The sequence below is a fragment of the Chelonoidis abingdonii genome, chromosome 1, assembly GCF_003597395.2.
Source record: "Chelonoidis abingdonii isolate Lonesome George chromosome 1, CheloAbing_2.0, whole genome shotgun sequence".
Lineage (NCBI taxonomy): Eukaryota > Metazoa > Chordata > Testudines > Testudinidae > Chelonoidis > Chelonoidis abingdonii.
Genome location: NC_133769.1, coordinates 109067186 through 109089181, shown reverse-complemented (window position 1 = coordinate 109089181; position 21996 = coordinate 109067186). Strand labels below are relative to the sequence as shown.

Sequence of the window (21996 nt, the reverse complement as noted above, 5' to 3'; positions counted from 1 at the left end):
CTACGAAGGATATTTCATTTCTGAAATCCTTTGAACTCATTTAAATGTTGTGGCTTGTAACAAGTTTACATGCTAAGACTGTTAAAGGTGACCTGGATAGGTGCGTTCTGTTTTTTTCATTTAATAATAATAATAATAAAGGCTTCTATCCTTTTTGCTGCTTTGACATATAAAGAATACCTGAACAAATTTTAAGGTTTTTTTCTTATATCCACTTGTTTTTCACTTTAAAAATAAAAGGAATGTCAAATCTCCCCTCTTCTGTTCCCTCCCCTTTAACAAGGTGTTAGAAGGGGTGAGTAAATTATCCTTTTCTAACACCTTAGTTAAAGGTACTGAATCTTTAACAATGTTTCCTTTATGTAAAATGTCATTGAAGTTATGTATGAGTCAAGGAGAACAAATAGAAAGTTTTAAACAGTCTGACTAAAACTCCTTTTCTTCTCCATTGTTCCTTTCATTTTCTAGGCGCTTGTGAGAGCACTGTTATTTTTTTAAGTCTCCATAGTCTTGCAGCCTAGAATAGGACCTGAATTCTTAGCAGAAAATTGTTTGTTTTTTAAAGCCTTTCTGGCCTCCTTTATTACAGAGAATCAGAAAAAGGGCACGAGCCAGTTTTTTTTCTTTGCATGACACATTTAATGAAAATCAACAAGTAAAAGCAAGAGGTATCCACAATCCCTGCCTTGACTTCCTTCTCGAAGATTCTCACCTTGAGAGGCAACTTGATCTAGGAGAGCAATCGTAGCTTTGGGAATGTGGAACTCCTGAGTTCAAATCCTTGTTCTGTTGTTGACTTGCTATATGGTCTTAAGGTATCTCTTTGCCCCAGTTTTCTCCTCCTGTAAAATAGGGATAGTTCTAAGCATATATAAAGCGTGCCTTCACCATGATATATAAATGCTTGCGTCCTCTTAACCCTTGTCTACAATAGTGATCATTGCTAACATTTTCTCGTTGCTCCTACCAGTTCCACACCACCAGTGAGGGCTCTAGTGAATATAGATTTCCAGACAACTTGAGGCTATTGCTTGGAATAGGGTTAAATAGTATGATGGCTACATGGAGACCTATCCATACTAGCACACCCATAATTGTTACCACCAGTGGTAAATTATACCAAAAATCCCATTATAGGTACAGACACAGAGGTGTTGTAAGGATTAGTTAATACTGCTACAATGCTATGAAGATGTCAAGTGTTATCTAAGAGCTAAGTGTTATCTTCAGTCCATTTAGTTTTATTTCCAATTTAGACAGTTTCTAGTTTCTTGAATCAAATAGAGGAGAAACTCTTGCTGATTAATGAGCGTATTTCTAGGAAGCCGAACCAGTGCAATGGATGCTACTAAATGCATTGAAAAGCTCTCAGAGTCAGCCTTACTTTGGTTAAATACTTCTCAAGAGCAGTTTACTAAATGTATAGTACAAGATAGAAGGAACTGATTTGATTTTTAGCTAATTTATTTTTTAAAAAGTGTTTTATTGGCTATATGAGTACACCTCTACTCTGATATAACACTGTCCTCGGGAGCCAAAAAATCTTTCTGCGTTACAGGTGAAACCGCGTTATATCAAACTTGCTTTGATCCACCGGCATGCTCAGCCCTGCCCCTCTAGAGCGCTGCTTTATCACATTATATCCGAATTTGTGTTCTATCGGGTTGCATTGTATCGAAGTAGAGGTGTATTTTCTTGAAAAATCATTTTAAATTCTGTATAGTTAAGGGGATATCTAATGGACAGAGCTGTAATATGTTCTGTACTTCAGGCAGTATTTTTCTTCCTTTTGACTCACTTTCCAAAAATAATGCACAATATGCATTTACAACTTGAGGTTATCTGTCAGTTTTATTTTAATAACTGTTTTGTATTCCCCCTTCTTGTCAGGTCTGCACAAGCTGTGAAGACAATGCAGAAGCCAATGGTTTTTGTGTGGAGTGTGTAGAATGGTTATGCAAGACCTGCATCAGAGCTCACCAGAGGGTTAAATTCACAAAGGACCATACAGTCAGACAGAAAGAAGAAGTATCACCAGGTAATACATTTTGCTTTCTTCACTTTGGGTGCAAATCTGTCTTGGATAATTTTATTTAAGCCAGTATAGTTCTTTAGGAGGATATGCACCTTACTGTAAATTTAAGAACCCCTTCCACCCTGTTAAACATGAAGGGATAAATTCATCCATGGTGTAACTCTACTGAAATCAAGGGATTACATTAGGCGTGAGCTTGATCCAGAGAGACTTGAATCAGGGAAAAATGAGGCAAATGCATGCTTAAGATATTGTTCCACGCTAAATGGTATTAAACTATTTTCTAGCCTTTCCCAAATTGATTGCGCAAAAGATAGTCTTTCGAACAGTCAACTCCCACACTGTAGATCTCTACCAACTATTAACATTACTTTATTGCAATAAGCCATCAAAGGGAGCGTGGCAGTAGGTTCTTGGTGCTTTCCTTTGGCATTCAGGTGCTGAAGAATTGCACCTCTAGCTACTAATTCAGATCTTGGCATGGGTTATTGCTTGTAAAGTGTGTAGCTTCAGTTTATAATTTTACTGTGTTTAAAGAAGATTTTAAAACTGTTTTTGAGGCAGTATGTTAAACACTGTGAAAACTACTTGTTCGAAGGCTGAGAAAACATTAGGGAAAAGGTTGTAAATACTTTTTTTGCTTCTTTAAATATATTTATTGCAAAGTTATTTTTCTAAAATTTTAATAGGTTTGTTTTACACATTTGGCCTGTTCAGACTGTACTCATTCTCTCTTTGTCTCCCCTCGTCCCCCATGTCTCACGCACACACATGAGCTTGACTACCCTTATTCTTGTACATGGCCAAATGGTAGCTTTCAAACCAGCTACTTACCTTCAAAACTAAGCTGAAAGCTACTGTATTTAATATTCTTGTTTGTTGTTTTTGTTTTTAAGGATACAAGATGAGTCAAAAGTAGTAGGCAGCTGAACTCACAGGGAGATGATAAAAGCAGTAAAACTGTATTTTTTTTCTTCCAGTTCCTACTAACTGCCTCCTGTACTGTTTAGCTTTCAACTTTCCTTGCTATAACGTGTTTTAGCTAAGTAACTAGAGTTCCGAGTTTAACTGTCAGCCATCAGATTTAGATGCTTAACAAATTATCTGAGTTTTCAAAGGTACTGAGCACATGCAGTTCTCACCGTATGGTGTGGTATTCCTTCTTATGTTGTTAACACTCGTCCACTGAAGCTAGACAGAGACTGCCAATTTATTTAGAATTGGTTACTGATCAGCTGTTAGATGGTAACTTCTGGTTACTACTGTTCTTGTCTAGTTTTAACAAGTGAGTAAGAAGTCAGAGATTGTGTTTCCCATTATCAATCGCCTGAGCTGTCTGACGCCATGGACTGAGTGATTTGAGCACAATAAAATGTGAATGACCTTTTATTACCAAGATATTATGAAGAACTGCCAGTTTATAGTTGGTTCTCTGTCATGAGAATTCACTGCCTTGTGAGGCTTAGACTATTGGGTTTTTCTGACTTTCCTGGGTCCCAAAGTCAGGCAAGTAATTGTTTTGTTTCCAGTGCAAATCTGCCTTCAACTCCCTCTACAGGTATCCTGCTGATATTCCTCCATCTTCTACTCCATGCTCAGTCACAGAGCTGTCTGCAGAAGCTTTTTCTGAGGGCTCTTTTCCCTAAAGATTGTTAACTAATTTTTCACCATCTCTTCACCTTCATCTCCAGGTGGCAAGAGGAGGGTCTTCAGGTGAATTCTTTGAGGAAGGCTAGGAACTCCACTGTATCTGTAGTTTTACTACATTATGTTTGGCTTGGGACCTGTCAGCAAAGCTTAAGTTTCCCATTCTTACATTCTGCTCCATGTGTTGGCAGACCACTCGCACGCGCCTTAGCTTCTATGCCTTCATTTTCATCCTGACCCTATACCATTTTTCCCAACATAGGTCTTTCTCTGCTCCAGGACCATGACAGCCAACAAGCCGCAGTTCAATCAGTGGGGGAACTAGTGAGAGCTGTGTGGGAGTTCCCAAGCTGTTGTGCCAACCAGCTTCTATTGTCTGTAGTGCTCTAGGAAGAGCTCTCCCATCAGTACCTTTCCTGCCTTGCTGCTTTCACCATTTTCCCTCCATTCCTTTCAAAGATTTCTTGGGACATCAGAAATATTCACTATAATCCTTGCTGACAAAGAGGAACTTTCCTCCCATTTGGTAATTTAGGTCACCCATCATCCAAGGAACTCTTGGAAGTCTTGGGGGAATTGATAAGTTCCACTTTTAAGATAGCTGAACCAGCAACCCATTTTCCTCCAAGTTCTTCTCCTAGCCAGGACGCCTTAAGATGAAGCGGTAAAAAGATCTGTCTCCCTGTACTGGAATCTTTTGAGAAAATTGACTCTCAGTACTCCTACCGTGGCAAAAATAAATCCATTAATTATACCTCTATTAAAATTCAATCTGTTAAGATCACCTTTTCTTCCGTTCTGAAGATAGATGAAAAAGCAATCTTAGGATTCTTCTCAGGTAAAAGATTTTGAACCCAATTTAATTGGGCGAATTCTCCAAAGGACTTTGTAGACCAGAAGACTGAGAACTCTTTAAGAGGGACTTTGAATTGTCTTCCATGGCTTTTGTGGTACCACAATACGTATGGTGTCTGATCAGATGCTTCTCAATATCACTCATTCTCTCTAGTACTTTCAGAAAAAGAAGCACCGTAAAGATCAAAAGGGGGAAACCGAAAAACCCCACCGACCTGGATACTAGCAAAATGACGCCATCTTTCCTGTTCTGTGCTTCGTGTGACATCACCAGATTCTTCTCCAGATCTTTTTTTTCCCCATAAAACCTTGGCCGAAGAACCTGGAACACTACACCTGTAGGTAGGGTCACTATTCCACCAGCAATCTGGTTCAGTTGCCCTTTGAAAGGGCAAAAATGCTTGACAAGTCCTTAGCAGTGTCCTTAAGAATACTTTGGATATCTGGATATAATTTAATTTGGGTCCAATGTCAAGACATTTGCTGGAGTTCAGGTCACTTCCTCGGCTGCAATTTCTAGTCTTCACAAAACCACCAATCTTTTCATCCCTTTCAAAACACCGAGGCCAAGAATTCTTCCCCCAGTCAGCCAGAAGGGCCTCTCCAGAAGAGGATTCTCTACAAGATAAGCTCTGCTGATTTGCACCCACCTACCTGTGGCAGGAAAGCCTAAAAATATCTTCTTAACCTGGGCTGATACCACACACTGTCAAGATTCTCAGACAAGGTCTTCTTGTAGACTTTCAGGAGCCATCCTCTCTAACTTGTCTTTTGCCTCTTCTAATCGAAGACTATATGTGAAAAGATGAGGGTTTCTAGACTGTGTAGTGCATTTTCTTTCCCATAGAGCAATAATCTTGGTTCCATCATAAGAAAGGTTTGTTCTCCGGATTCTTTGTGTTTAATTAAAAGATCTCATAGATGTTCATTCAATTCTGGAGCTGTCCAGCCTCAATTGTCTCAAGTGCAAAATTTACTTCAAAATGAGGCTGTAGCTTTTCTAATCCAAGAAATTTCTCTACAAAATGCTTTATGATCCATAGTATAGGAGCTAATCTGTTTGGGGTCTTTTGACCATTTTTACCGGCTCAAGCAGAGAAGTTACTGCAGGAGTCTATATAGGTGGGAGGAATCTTGTTTTATCTAAACTCAGTCTGCAAAGGACTCCCAAGGGAAGGGTGAAGTAAAGCAGAGGATGTTGTGTTCAGGATGTCTGTTTTCTTGATATTACTCTGTTTTATCTCTTAAGTAAAGAGCAGTGGTGGTCTAGAATCTTGTACAAAGTCTATGTGTGAAGTGTTACATCTATCACGTGTCCCCATGAGAGTGTAAACTGGAAGGATCTTGGTTGGAGTTCTGGAAGAGAGGAACAGAGGAAGAGGGATTCTAAGGATTCAGCATTGGTAATGGGATGGACTGTTTGACTGTGGAGGTCCCAGCACAGTTTGCAAGACAGAGGATCTGCATCCTGAGAGTGTGCCTACGGACCCCAAAACAGAGGCAGTGCCTAGACTCTCTGTTAAAACTTTGGATGCTCAAAACATCTAAGGATTCAGCAACTGGATCGCCACAGAGTGAGTGGCCAAAAGGGGGCATTTGACTGGACTTGTGATGTTCCTATTTTCCGAAAGCAGCATCACTTCAAAGGCCCCCGTGGAGCCTCAATTAAGTGTTACACAATCATACTAAATAACCCTTTAAGTCACCAGGAAAATGTTCTTGTCTTTTTCTAACTCAAATGTTTGTCTTCCTTTTAGCCATCAAAGGATTAGCATATTTTGTGGTTTCTTTGCAACAAGTAGTCTCTCTTTAAACTTTTTTCAGATAAGGTGCTTGAAAGGCAAGCTTTCCATTTCATTTGTAAGAGAAATTTAAGTGAGTCAGTTTCCTTGTCCTCTTTGTTCTTAAAGCCTCTCTCATCCTGAAGCTAGCGCTTTTGTAGAACGTAGAATTCAGCATATATAGAATTATAGTGTGGGGGAAGCTCAGTGCTTTATTGGTGGTACTTAACTTCTGCACCTCTTTCTTCATCCAGGTGGATTAAGGCCACTATGTTCCAAGCTTCTAATCAAGATCTTCCTGAAATAAGTATTCACTAGGGATACAACTACTTAATGGACAGAACTTGCAGGGTAGCTACTCAAGGGTCCCATTCACAAGACAAAGCATACATGCTTTATATTCAAAGGCCTCACTGGATGAACAGAATCCAAGGCTTTCATGGACGTTCTCCCATGAAAACACTTGATACAACAAAGCCAAAGTATACATTTTCAACCTGTTTGGCTTGAAATGTCATCACTTTAGCACCTCATATGTTTGCACTCCAACTGTTGGAGGGGAGTGCTATTGCACTGGAGGAGGAGATGATCTCTTGTCTGCCTCCAAGACCAGAAGAAAGCAAAAAAGTCCAACAGTTCCAAGATGGAGCAATGGATTCCAGTCCAAAGAAGACAGATTGGAGATGTGGAAACTAACCAACTTCTCATTCTAACCCAAGCAAATAAAGATTCTTTCAACTTACTAATAGAAATTTTAATCCTCCTTTGTTCTGCAGAGGCAGTTGGTGTGAACAGTCAGCGGCCTGTTTTTTGCCCTTATCACAAAAAGGAACAGTTGAAGCTCTATTGCGAGACCTGTGACAAACTTACATGCCGGGATTGCCAGTTACTGGAACACAAAGAGCACAGGTACCAAAGTAAATTACATATTTTTATACAACTAGGTGCTGATGACTTATGAAAGATGTTGAACTAATTCAGAATTGGTTGCAGTACTAGCCTAGGTTATATTGTTGAGCAGGGCTCCTGCTAAAATGCAAATTATTTTTTAACAAAAAGACCCATGAAGAAACTGAAGTTAACTGACTGAAAGGTCTTTCTTGCTAAAGAAAGTCTGTGGTAAAATTGAAAATAGAATCTCTTGATCTTCCAGCTTCTGACCCTGTGTGAGCCTTCCATTATTGGCAGTATAATTGCAGTAGAATCTGATTTACGAAAACCTCAGGAATGGTGGTGGTTCGTAACTCTGAGCAAAATGTTATGGCTGTTCTTTCAAACGTTTACAACTGAACATTGACTTAATGCAACTTTGAAACTTTACTGTGCAGAAGAAAAATGCTGCTTTTCCTTTATTTTTTTAGTAGTTTACGTTTAACATAGTACTGTACTGTATTTGCTTTTTTTGTCTCTGCTGCTGCCTGATTGCATACTTCTGGTTCCAAATGAGGTGTGTGGTTGACTGGTCAGTTTGTAACTCTGGTGCTCATAACTCTGAGGTTCTACTGTAGATGGAAATCTTTGCTATGTAGTTTTTCAAACTGAGAGCACTTAAAAGCACCGGGGCTATATTATGTAACTATATAGTCAAACATAACTCTCAGTTTTGCTGTTGAACAGGATAGTTGTTTAAGAGGACCTTACCAAACCTTTCAGAAAGGGGAAATCTTCATTTCTCTCTGAAGAGCATTTATCAGAGGAAATCTAAAATGCCGTCATTTGAATGGCTCTCACAAAAACTACTACTCTTCATTTCTATGAAGAAAATAATTACACAAGAAAAATACCTTAAAAATCAGACATTTGCCTTTTATGGGCTTCCTTGGTGTTAAACTCCATCTTTTAGCTGTGTTTTTATCTGGAGTGATGATTCTGTTGGAGTGCAGTCTATTTTTTAGTAAGTATAGTTCAGTAAACTCTTTCTCATGTTTAAATAGTTCATTAAGTCACTGATTATTGCAGGTACCAGTTTATAGAAGAAGCTTTTCAGAACCAGAAAGTAATCATTGATACACTAATCACCAAGTTAATGGAGAAAACTAAGTACATAAAATATACAGGGAAGCAGATCCAAAACAGGTATGTATCATGTTACTAAATAATATTGACAAACAGTGAGCATAAGAATATTACCTAACTCACCAAGGCTTTCAGATTAAAATATTCCTAAATGGATTTTGTACAACATGTCTGCATTGTTTGATACTTCCAAAAAGAAATTTCCAAAATGTTTTCAGTAGTGAAATATGAAATTCTTAAGTTTTCAGTTGGTTATAGTAATCCTTGTGGTATTTTTGTTAACTTAAACTTGATGTTGGTTACATAACTATTCTCTTTAGCCTGTAAATTTCCAGGACAACAGGAGGGGCAAGCTCAGTCAAGCAGGCTGTTAGGAAATTTTTAGAAGGCAATTGCAGTATCTCTTCCCTGCCCACCCTCATTTTTAGTTTTTCATGATATGTATCTCTCCTATAAATGAGATGTTATGGTTCAAGTTTTTGAAAATAAATGCATGAGACAGATTTACTTGAAGATCATTTGTGGAATAACAATATGATCAGGGTTCATACCTGACACTTGCAAGCCAAAGGCATAACCACAGTTGCAACAGTACATATCAAAGTAGGTCCTAGCAAGTACCTCCACAGCACTATTCAGATGCAGTGCCCTGGGAATGTAAGTCCAATCTTCTGCCTGGTTTTAGCTGTTGGGAGATGGAGAAGCTTTACTGTTATGCTTGTTCTCTCCCCCTTCTCTTTCACCACCTCTTGGATGCAAACCATGGTCTGTCTCCCTTCCATCCATCCATCCCCTTGCTCCTGAATGACAGGAGAAAAGTAATACTCTTCTCTTCCCACATGGAATCCAAGTGCCTTTCTCTCCTTCCTAACTTCTACCTGGTGTTTTTAAGCACTTGTACCAGGTACTCAGCACTGCCTGATACACATGCATAAGATAGTGAAAAACGTTCCCTGCTCTCTCTCATTCACCCCACCAAAGAGAGGGTAGAATGAGCAGCATATTGATTGTGTCAGCAGTGTAGTAGCAATATGCACATCGCTAGATAGGCCTACAAGCAGTGCTCAAGCAGTAATACGACTCAACATTGGCAAGTGTATTGTTTCAAGCTGTGCATTAAAAACAATAAACACAAATGCAAAGGCTGCTACATTGCTGGATATCTTCTTTCTGGAGAAACTTTCTATATTGGGGGAAAAAATGAGATCTTGAATTCCTGTGACGTATGGAGACTTTTGTATTCCCTGCCAGAAAGGCTTAGGAGAATATTAAAATCAAGACTCTTTCAACCATTCATTTTTATCAATAAAATTCCCTTGCTTATATAAGTGTCCTACTTTTCTAGTTCATATAATTAGAATTTCTCATATTTACACCAAGGTCAGATGCATTCCTAAATCTGTGTTTTGTTTTGTTTTTAAACTAACTCAGCCTGATAAGATGCTGCCATTAGCCAGGAAAATTATCCAATATATACTACTGCATGCATGTGACCAGGAATCCATTGCATTCTGTGCAACAAATAAGTCATTTCATTTGTTGAGTCAGGATGAGCTTTGGTGGCAGTTTAAGGACACTGTGCTAAAAATTTCTAAATATTTATTTTTTTACTTACAGAATCCTTGAAGCGAATCAGAATCAAAAGCAGGTGGAACAGGATATTAAAGTTGCCATATTTACACTGATGGTAGAAATAAATAAAAAGGGGAAAGCCTTGCTACATCAGTTAGAGGTAAATTCAATTCTAAGATTATAAGTAACAGTCATCTTGTAAGTGCTTTTTCAGGGGCTTTAAATGATGATCCATCAAAATTCAAACCCAGCAAAAACTGTCTTTCTGCATGAGTTACATGTTGGTACCCCTTAATGAGGAAATTTCAAATGGGACCAAGCGGAGAAATATTTCATACAATAGCAATTTTCTTTGCCAATACCTTTGAATTCCTATTTGCATTTAGTTTTCGTGAATCAGGGCTGCCCTCCCTCATAGTCAAGCAAAAGAAGCTGGGCTGTGCAGTGAAGTCACAGATCTATGTATGATGCAGGAAAACTGCGGCTGATATACCACAAATTCAGCTGTCCAACTTCATTGTAACAACAAGTAGGAGAGGACAGTCTGTGAGGGAAACCTATCTAAACACTACTATAGAGTAAAAACCCATAGAAGCTTCTTTCTGTCACTAAAGAAAGAAGATGGGCATCTGAATACACACAGTGGGCTGATCTCTTGAGTAAGAATGTACCAAATTTAGTCACATTTCAGAGTATATAATCACTCTCTTTAAATCTCTTCTGAAAAATAAGGTGAAACCATTTGATATTTTTCAGGATTATCATGTTTATTGATTATCAAGTGAGAGCTAATACATTTTCTGCTGTAAATTGAAAATTTCACTGGAAGTGCTTTGCTCCTTTCAGAGTCTATCAAAAGACCATCGGATTAAGCTTCTGCAGCAACAACAGGAAGTGGCAAGTCTTTCTAAACAGCTGGAACATGTCATGAATTTTTCCAAGTGGGCAGTTTCCAGTGGCAGCAGCACAGCATTATTGTACAGCAAACGCCTGGTAAGGCTAGGAAAGACAGTATTCCTTAGTTGCTAAGGGGCCATAGTTAAGTCAAACAAGTGAATTTTCTGTGTCTTAAGTAAAGTCAAGGAATTAACCTTGTTGATTACTTCAGTATGTTGCAGCACAAGTGTGTAATATACATTTTTTTTCCCTACAACAGCACAAGTTGAAGAGGATGTTAAAACTTTGACTTCTGATCCCTCCTAGATATTCTTGAAAATTTGAATTGTTGCAAGTTTGCTACTGAGATAGGGATTGTCCCACTTCTGTGGAAGTGTATAAGTCACTAATATTAACCTTTTTAGGATGAAGCATGTCTGTGTGTATACATGCTCATACTATTAGAACAACTTTGTCAGCTCAAGGATGAGGTGATCCAAACATAATGGATAATGTAGATATAGCTTTTTAATGTATAAAGCTCCCCCACAGTCAGTATAACCTTCCATTGAAAGGTTCTAAGACCTTGTCTTCAGACTTGCAAGTATGCATTATGTACCTAATGGTCTGAAGTAGTGACGCCATAGGTTGGTATATACTAAAGCCACACTTTTTTTCATTTTAAAACAGAAACCAAGGCCTAAAGATACAAAGGTCCTGCTACATTACAAGTACAATTGTGATTTAAAAAAAAAAAATTACACATGGGCATGTATGCAATTGCAGATAAATGGAATTATTATAGCCACACACTGTCTTTTCTGCTATCACAATTGTTTGCTCATCCACACCTACTACGCTTCCTAACCATAATTGTATCAGTGCATTCTGGGCAACTATCCCATCATGCCTCAGCAAGACACAGAGGGAGACTTTCAAAGCACGAAGGGAGTTAAGTGCCCAGCTCCTGCCAGAGGCAAAGACATTTGGAAGTTGGATGCCTGGCTGTTCTGTGCTCTTTGAAATCTGCTCCAGAGGGCATACACCTGTACAGAGCCACATGTGAGGCTGTGCACTGTGGGATATTTTACCACATAGAGCTGGGAAGGAGCATAACCTAGCCAACTAAATTACACAGCAACAAAGAGTCCTGTGGCACCTTAAAGACTAACCGATGTATTGGAGCATAAGCTTTCATGGGTGAATACCCACTTCGTCTGACGTGAATCTTTTTACAGATCCAGACTAACAGGCTATCCCTCTGATAAATTACATAGATTACTGCTTGGAAGCCCTATCCACACTGCAGAAAAAGGAATGGGCTGAGCAGTTTGCAGGAAGACATCCATGTGCCAACCTAGACTTCTGTAATGAGCAACACACTGTTAGTTACTGTGAATAATTGCAGTAGCTAACAGTTTTAGTCATGTAATGAATAGATAAAAACCATATGTAGAGCCAGGTATGCCATAGGCAGTTTAAAAACTCTCAAGTGAACATGAACTGAAATTGAAGCAATCCTGGGATGTTAGTAGCCCAGCTGCTACTGGTGTCCCCAGGAATCCTGCATTGCCTACATTCAAATTGGTAGTGATTACAGCTTTAAATATTCCCACATCCCCTTTTAAAATATATACTTTGTCATGCATTTTCACACTGGTTAGGTATTCTAGAACTGACCTACCTAAGATTAGGAAAACTACAAGTAAATAAGGAACTCTATGAAAACATTTATATAGTGGGTAATTCATGTCAATACAAGTAGGGAAGTTAATTTAACCAAATGGTATGAGATTAAGAGGCATCTTCAGTAGATTTTTGGAGAAACGTTTTGAGAGGAATTGGGATTAGGAGGAATCCAAAAAGAATAGGTGTGTTGAGTTGGCTAGCTTTTGCCTGTCTGAAATTCTGTATTATGTTATAATTAGTACTTGGATTAATGCGTCAGCCCTTGCTTGTGTTTTCTTGGGCCTTTTCCCCCCACATTTTTCCTTCCTAATGAAACCTGAATTTTTAATTGTCTGACCTGAAGTATTCTACTCTTATAATATTTTCTCTCCGATTGTAAACATAATCTAATCCTTGAAATTAAGGGCTTAGAAAAGCTCTTAGATATTAGAACATTTCAGAGAATTCTTATACATTAATTTCTTTCTTTATTGAGGGGAGGGAGGATAACAACCTTTCTAATGAGAATCGTAAGATCTGACAGAAATAACTACATATCTCTACAGCTGGAAAAACATAATTTCTTTTATGCTGTAGTTAGTGTTGAAACTACTTTTTTGTGGTGGAGTGGGAAGCTTTTAGTTGGTTGCACAAACTTATGTTCTTTTCACTCCAGTTCAAGGCATTTTGCTCAGATAATAAATATAAACCCTGTTATTGTCTTGTGGGAAAATAGTACAAGTTAATCAGGCTTTTTTCCTAGAAGAAAAAAATGTGTTTATTTTCCTGTTCTAGATTACATATCGTCTACGGTATCTCCTTCGAGCAAGGTGTGATGCTTCACCAGTGACTAACACCACTGTCCAGTTTCACTGTGATCCTAGCTTCTGGGCTCAAAATATTTTCAATCTAGGTATGATGTGGCTCTTGCTTATTTTATCAACTTCTTTGCAAACTGGTGGTATCACTAAAATTAGTTTTTGTCAGCTCGATGGCCTCCCAGATATATAATTGAGCGTATTTCTCATGTGTTCTTTAATATATCTTCTACCAGTGGACAGAAATTACTCTAAAGCGTGTGTCTGATCTGACTGCATATTGGATGCTGTTCCAGGTAGTAAAGCTAGATAGGCAGTGCCTAACTAGTTTTAGCTAACTGAGGTGGGGAGATGAGAAGGGAAAAACTACAGTGGGAAACTACAATGAAACTGCGTCGGGTACAGAAAGCAGTCTTTTGAGCAATAGTTTTCTGTTGGAGTTGGGTGCTTTTTTCCTAGCTCTGTAGATTTTGCTTACTGTTCTTCTTGGCATACTGTTAACAGATGTGAGCTCATAGAGCAAGCAAAGATTGACCATCCCCACTGTACTGTGCTCTCTAGGCAGGCTGGATTCATACCTTCAGACTGGTATTTGCATTTTTTCTTCTATCTGCCAGTGGCTAGGTTTCTTCTTGTACATCCTGTGATAAGGAGTTTTGTGAATAGCCTGTTCAGTATGATTGACTAAGTATACATACTCAGTCTAATGAAGACATGCAGCATAGGAACTGTCCTGCTAGGAGCGGGAATTAGAGGCTAAAAAGTCTCTATCTTGAGGAATTTGATAATTGTCAAGCCTTCCTTGTTTTCAATACCTGCAGGGTTTTTCTTTGTCGGTGTCTCCATCTTTCTGTTGGAGAGTGATTTTTTTTGGATGTACCTGTCAGGCATTTTGGCCTTTAGTCAAAAAGTGCAACCAGCTTTGCATTAGGGCCTGACCAATTTCATGGCTGTGGAATCAGCCCTTCTCTATTAAATCTGATCTCTCCTGCTGCTGGGAGCCCGGGGCTGCTAGTCCAGACACGCTGAGGAGGTACAGGAGTTGTCCTTCTCCTGCATAGCTGGTCTTCATGGGGAGATCAGACTCACCTCCAGAGGCAGTGCAGAAATGAGGGTGGCCGTAGCAGCCCGGAAGCTGGACTCCTGGCTTTTCTTCCACCTTCTCCCCCTCTTCCCCCCCGCCCCCAAGCTCTGGGCACCAAGCTTGGGGCTTGCACCCCCAGCGACTCCTCCCAGGCTGGGGCCTTCTGCTCTTGGCGGCTGCAGCTGGGACAGCCTGAGGTCTGGCTTCTGCCCCCTATCTCACGATTCCTGCCGCAGCTCGGGGCATCCTCCCCCCGGTGGTTCCTGGGGCTGGGGGCTTCCACTCCTGCTGGCTGCAGCTGGAGCAGCCTGGGCTTGGGATTTCCATCCCCCAGGGCTCATGCTGGGGCTCAGGGTGACTAGATCAGGGCTTCTGCCCTGGGGCTTCTTCTGGGGCACCCATTTTTCTGGGGTGGGAGGCTCAAATTGACCAGGGGCCCCTCCCTTAATCTGTCACTGGCCTGGACTGACAGCTAGGAGCCCCTGCTGGGGCGCTCCTAGCAGCATCCGGGAGAGCCTCTCCACCTCTGAGAACCTCCTCTCACTGCAGGAAGCTCGGAGGCTGCTCTTAAGGCAGCACAGAAATGAGAGTGGCAATCTTGGGACCCTTCCTCTCCCCCTGCTCTCCTCCAGCACAACAATTTTGCAACCCCCCGTACCATACCATTTGGGTTATAACACCCTGCAATTTCAGATGTAAACATATGAAGTCATGAAATTGACCAATTTTAAAACCCCCTGGCCATGAAATTAATGAGAATAGACTGAATTTGGTAGGACTGTAGTTATAATAAAAAGGTGGGGAAATGTTGGCATAAGAGGATCTTGTCATGACAGCACTTTCTTACAGATATTCGATAACTGCTCGATTCTTTTTTAAGTGATTGCATATGTCCATTCCATTTCAGGTATGTGGGCATCCAATGTATTAGCATCTGGGATTTTTCCCTTAGTGGTGCTTGTTGGGGCAATGCATGCACCTTCTTCTGTCTCATACTGCTGTGTGTTGATGTAACGGGCAAAGCTGTTGCTGACCTCCCTCAGTTCCTTCTTAGTGCTGTGACGGTTGTCGGAGTACTTCATCTTGTTGCTACCAGTGTTTCCCTTCCTTAGTCTTGTATATAGTGGGTACTTGTTTAATAGTTTGCCTTAGCAGAATTTTTTGCTATTAAGTTTCCTTGTCCTGGGATACTTATTAGTATGCTCTTCGGTTCCCACCACTGGGGTGTTAGTGCCCAATGTTGAGGCATGCCTCAGTCCCTGGGCTTCAGGCCTTGTGATGCATGCAAGAAATCAGTGCCAGGCAGTGACTCCCACTTCAGGTGCCATACATCAGAGACTGGTGCCAAATGTGCAGAGACTTTAAGCCCAGAATTAAGTACAGGAAGGTCAGACTAAAGCATGTTATGGAGGCAGCCCTCCACCCACCCTGGGAGTGTCCCCATTCAGAGCATGCACCAAGCGAGTCTCCTTCAGTTAGGAGTGGTTGCCTGTCTTCTCAGAGTCTCAATGCAGATCTTCTCTGGTACTGAAGAGGAGGCACCATAAGCTAGCATCGAGGGACTCGGTGCCCAGGAGATTAAGATCTCTGGCACTGAAGTCTAGCAAACAAGCTGGGAAGGAGAGTAGTGTGCTTGATGCAGAGGCACTCCCCACGGCAAATAGTGCATCAGGCAGGGTCATTGACTGATGCAGATTGCAGCCTTGTTGAGATAGATACATCTTTGACTCAGCAATATCAAGAGACTGTCCCAGTGCCAACAATACTTCAGGTATATGATGTGGCATATGATCTGCTGAGTCTCTCAGTACCAGTGTCACCAGCAGTTTAGGAAAAATCTCAACAGAATCTTCTAAAAAGTGTGGCTTCCTCCCTAGATGTGCAGGTGGAAGTAGTTCAGGAGAACTCTCACAGATTGGTTGATACCGTGGGATCTGTGGAGCCTTCTTAAGTGGCAGTTTGCATAAACAAGGCTATTCTGGAGTTCACTAAAGTGTTATGGCAAACTCCATCTTCCATGCCTCCTACAGCTAAAAGGACAGAGAAGGAGGATTATGTGCCCTCAGAGGTTTGTACATTTTTTATTTCTTTCCATACCTGGAGTCTTTGATGGCTTCAGTTTCTAATGAGAGCACACACTCAGGTCAGCAAGCATCTACTTGAAAATTAAAAGTTGCAAAATAGCTTGATTTTTTTGTGTGTGTGGAAAAAATACATTTGACAGCAGGATTACACCTTCGGATTGCTAATCAGCATGTATTGCTGGGATGTTATAACTTCTCCCTCTGGGACAATATTTTAAAGTTAATGGACAGGGTGCAAGGGGAGACCAGGCAAGAGTTTCCCACTATGATTAGTGAGGGGAAGATGATGGCCAAGACCTCGCTTCAGACCACATTGGATGCTGTGGGTTCTGATGACCGAGCCAGGGCTTTGGCTGTTACAATAATTAAAAGATTGTGGCATCAGGCCCTCCTCAAAAGGGCCAACAAAGCATTCAAGATCTCCCCTTTGAGGAACTATAACTATTTGCACAGCAGATCGATGACAGGCTTCATAGCCTGAAACAGACTCTAGGGCTATGCACAAGTCTATGGATATTTACGCTCTTCTCCCAAAGATGCAGTGGTTCTATCCACAGTAGCCTCATCATTATGCTTTCTGTATGCCTCACCATCAGGACCTGGCTTATAAAGAAATAGACAAGTTACAGGAGAATACCTCTGCCTACTCCTTTCTTTCTCTCTTTCTTCTGCTATACATTTGTCCAGACAGGATAAGAACACCATGCAGTCATTTTGGCATTCTGGTTGAGGACAGCTTACCAGTTTTCAGTTTGCCAGCTTCTACTACCCCTGTTTTCTTCCAACAGACTATCCCACTTCCTAAGTGCTTGGACCCATATTTCTACAGCTCAGTGGGTTTTACGCATGATGGAATTGTGATACACTCTTCAGTTTATTTCTACACTACCACCACCACCTCTGTCCCTCATCCCTTTTCAGGGACCATTCTCACAAAGGTCATTTCCGAGGTACAGTCTCTCCTCTTGTTGGGAGCCATAGAAGAAGTTCCTCTTCTGCACAAAGATAAAAGGGTTTTATTCTCGCCACTCCCTAATCCCAAAAGCAAAAGGAGGTCTCAGAACTGTGCTACACATGCAGGAGCTCAATAAATGTCTAAAGAAAATAGTTTTGCATGTTCACTCTGGCTTCCGTTATGCCCTCCCTGGGTCCTGGCAACTGATGTGCTGTGCTCACCTTAAAGGACACACATTTCTGTGCCACAATAAATTCCTCAGATTTATGGTTAGCCAGTACCACTAAATGTCAGGCTAAATGTCAGGTCTGCAAACTATCTGTGACCCCACGTGTTTTTACAAAGTGGATGGCAGTGGTGGCAGCGTTTCTGAAGAAATCAGAAGTTCAAATAAACAACAAGGAGTCCGGTGGCACTTTAAAGACCAACAGATTTATTTGGGCATAAACTTTCGTGGGTAAAAAAAACCTCACTTCTTCAGATGCATGAAGTGAAAATTACAGATGCAGGCATTATATAATGAAGTTCAAGTGTTTCTATACCTGGATGACTGGTGGGTGAGAGGCCAATCCAAGAGCCAGGTAATATCTAGCATGACCATGATCCAAAGCACCTTCAGCAGAGGATTACTGATCAAAGAGGAAAAATTAGTCCTCTCACCTGTTCATAGGATGGAGTTTATAGGAACAGTCTTAGATTCTATGGAAAACAGGGTATTCCTCATGCAAATAAGATTCCAGACAATGCTGACCATTTTGTTAGACGTGAAGGCCTATCCTACCACAACAGTTCAAAATTGCCTCAGACTTCTGGGATGTATGGCCTCCATGTATTTACATGGTTTAGTTGGCCAGGCTTCATCTCAGGAAGCTGCAGAGCTGTCTGAGCTTGATGTGTTCTCCAATTTGTCATCCAGTGAGCATGGTGGTTTGAATGGCCACCTGGATCTTAGCCTCTTTGGACTGGTGGACTGAATGTGTGTGCGTGCTTGTTACTTTTGTTCCCCCAGAACCTATTTTGACTTTGGTTATGGACACTTCCGCCCTAGGTTTTGACAGTCCACCTGGGTTCTCTGAAAACTCAAAGGCTATGGCCTGGCCTGGGTTAGTTCACTACATAAATGTAAGCCATTGAGAGCCATTCGTCTAGCTTACCAGACTTTTCTTCCCCATATCAAGGGAAGGAATTTACTAGGACTTATGGACAATACAGCGACCAAGTTCTATGTGAACAGACAGGAAGGGACTTGATTGACACTTCTTTGCCAAGAGCCAGTGCTGCTTTGGGACTTTTGTATCAACATCTCCATCCACTTCCCTCCTTCTGGGTGTCCAGAACAGTCTGGTGGACCAATTTAGCAGGCATTTCACCAGTCACTGAGTGGTGTCTCCAGCCAGGTATTGTGTCAGGTTCATTTTCCAAGTGTGGGAGTTCCCCATATAGACCTGTTTGCAACATGCACCAATAGAATGTGCCATCTGTTTTGGTCCCAGGCAGGTCACAGTCTAGGATCTGACGCACTCTATTCTGTTACCCTGGACAGACAATCTCATGTATTCATATCTTCAGGTTCTGCTCCTGCCCAGGATGGTGTTTAAAAATCAAACTGGACCATGCTCGAGTGAAACTCACAGCACTGATGTGGCCTGTCCAGTCTTGTTTTTTCCACTCTGCTGAGCATCTCAAGCAGGTCTCCATTGACATTACCACCAGACCTAGACTTGATTTCACCAGGCAATGGTTGCTTCTTCCATCCCAGTGTGGAAGTCCTTCATCTTACAGCATTGAAACTCCCTGAGTAACCCCTCAAGAGGAGATCTGTTCAAAGGAAGTACAAAACATCCTCTTGAATAGTAGAAGGCTTTCTGCTAAAGATGTTTATCTATCAAAATACATGAGATTCTCCATTTGTTCTCAGCAAAAAGGAGTTTCCCCAATCTGGGCTGCAATACAACATACACCAGACTGTTCGTTATATCTGAAACAACAACGTCTTGTTGTTGGTTCCATGAGGGTTCACCTAGCAGCTGTCTTGGCTTTCTGCCCTCTGACTGGTAATCATTCTTTTCTCCAGCATCATGTCAGTTAGGCTTTCAAAGAGACTAGAAAGGTTTTATACCCAAGTAAAGGATCCTATTCCTCCTTGGGACTTAACCTAATGTTAGCAAAACTAATGGCTACCTGTTTGTTGCTCCATCTCTCAATGAAAGTAGCCTTTTTGGTCGTAATTACCTCAGTGAGGTAACTGGCAAGTAGGTGAATTGAGAGTTCTAGTATTTGATCCACTGCATACAGTCCTCTACAAGGAAAAAATAGACCTATCCCTTCATCTGAAGTGGTTTCTCACATCCATATCAGTCACGTAGGCAAGGAAGTTGGGAAGCTGCCAAGTCTCATGCTAAGGAGGAGGAGAGACTCTACCTATTGGATGTTAGGAGAGCATTAGCATTCTACTTGGACAGAACTAAATTGCTTAGGTTGTCCTCACCGCTGTTTGTGGCACTCATGGAGAGTCTCCTTTCAGAACCTTGCCATGTATTTCCTCCTGCATACATTTGTATGATGTCTTGGCCAATGTAACTCTGCCAGATAGGGTGCTGGCACGTTCAGTGAGATCTCACATGGCCTATGCAGTGTTTCTATACTGGACATTTGTAATGCTGCAGCTTGGTCATCAGTACATACTTTTGTTTCTCATTACACCATCTCCCAACAGTCTAGAGATGATGCCAGATTTGGACGTGTCCTACAATAATTCAAGTAGACTCCAGTGTATCTCCAGATTGAACTGCTTGTCACCCGAAGTGGAATGGCCATGTGTAATCACTCAAAGAAAACAGTTATTAATTTGTTCTGTAACTGTTTGAGACTTGTTGGACATGTCCATTCCATGACTCGGGGGTCAACAGGACAGCGGCTCCACCCTTTATACCATCACACAGCTAATGCACTGGACACCCATCCAGCTGAAGTGGCACGGATGTGTGCAACACATTTTGAAGAATAGTCATTATGGAACAAGTTAGTAACTGTTTTTTCTTCCTCTGCCTGTACCTATCTTTGGGAAAGAGATCGCAAAAAGGGGTGTATCTGTATTTTTCCTCAGGGGTGAACCCTCCAGCCATGTGAGTAATGTGTGTTAATAGATATAAAAGAAACTGCTTTTCTTTATTTCCAGGAAACCTCTCTTTCCTTTCTTCTGATATGCCTTTGAATTGTTGGGTTCTGCTCCCTTAAAGTCTGAGAGATACTGAAATGGAAACAGGAATTCCATGTGGGAGCCTGTGTGTTTCAGGCTATTAGAATGGTTTCATGAATAATAATGATTTAGTACTGGCCCCTTTTTGGAGTGTCTCCATGGTTTATTACACAGTTTCAGAAGTTGAAGCCTCCAGGGGTTAAAGCTTCAGAGTCAAGGTTAATCAGGGAACATTTTTTTCCCCATAGACCATGTCTTGTAATAGTTTTTGTATGTTGAAGAAACTCAGGCCTGAAGTTGTGTTGACTAAAATACTAGCTATACTCTTTACTGACAGTGTGATAATATCTAAATGCTAACTGGGTGTTACTAAATATCTTAGTGATTGGGTGCTGTTTAGAATATATCTAAGAAAATGAAATAGCAGCATTTTAAAGTATCTCAGTTTTAAGTTAAATAACCCATAATTTTCAGTGTAATGGAAGGGCCCTCATTGTTGTTGATAGCACAATAATGCACGCAGTTCTGCCGCCACTAACACTGATTCTGGAAAAAATTGTTTACCCATCCTTTAAACTGCAATTAGGAATGGTGGTCTGATGGCATAAAAAGAGGGAAATTATGAAAACCTGCATATCTCCAAAGAGTAAGGTGAACATTTAAAACTTATATTTTTATTTTTTACCAGGTTCTCTGGTAACTGAAGATAAAGAAACCCCACCACACATGCCCAAGAGCCCTGTGATGGAACCAAATTTACAGCCACAAAGTGGCTTACCTTCAAACCAACTATCTAAGTTCCCAACACAGATCAGTTTAGCTCAGCTACGACTCCAGCACATGCAGCAGCAGGTCATGGCTCACAGGCAGCAGGCTCAACGCAGGGTAGGCCCAGTGGGTCTACCAAACCCAAGAATTCTAGGTCCCGTGCAGCACACTCCTACTTCTCATCAGGTAAGCTATCGTTGTTCCAGAGAGAAGACATGTCTGATTGTACTTGTTCTGACAGAATAAAAACCGGGTGACTTCTAGTGACATTTCATTGGCGCAGCTGTCTTTAGCACATATAGTTATAAGGACGTCCGTATTGTGTGTATTTACAACATTTTTTCAAGATCTCAGTGCCCATATCTCAGGAACTTTCTGATAATCTCTAAGCATTGTAAAGAACTCTTATTCTTCGAGTGATGGTCCCTGTTGTATTCCACTATGGATTGCACATGCACCTGGAGCAAGAGAATTTGAAAGCAGTGTCCACTGTTCTACACATGCACCCTGGCTCGCCTCGTGCCTCCAAGGGGATAAAGGATGGGGTGGACCAACTGCCTCTCCAGTTCCTTCTTGCCGCTGCATGTTCTGAACGGAACCTTTTGTTTCCACAGCTACAGCTTAGTTCTACAAAATAA

General features: G+C 41.0%; 1 protein-coding gene across 1 annotated transcript in view; it reads left to right on the top strand.

Annotated features, from left to right (window-relative positions):
* Positions 1-21996, top strand: part of TRIM24 (tripartite motif containing 24) — a 143137-nt gene that overhangs the window by 83419 nt on the left and 37722 nt on the right. Inside the window, exons 3-9 of the mRNA XM_032781972.1 lie at positions 1891-2038; positions 7095-7227; positions 8278-8394; positions 9952-10066; positions 10753-10899; positions 13246-13363; positions 21279-21544. Coding sequence (XP_032637863.1) covers positions 1891-2038; positions 7095-7227; positions 8278-8394; positions 9952-10066; positions 10753-10899; positions 13246-13363; positions 21279-21544 — 1044 coding nt within the window. The remainder of the gene's footprint in view (positions 1-1890; positions 2039-7094; positions 7228-8277; positions 8395-9951; positions 10067-10752; positions 10900-13245; positions 13364-21278; positions 21545-21996) is intronic.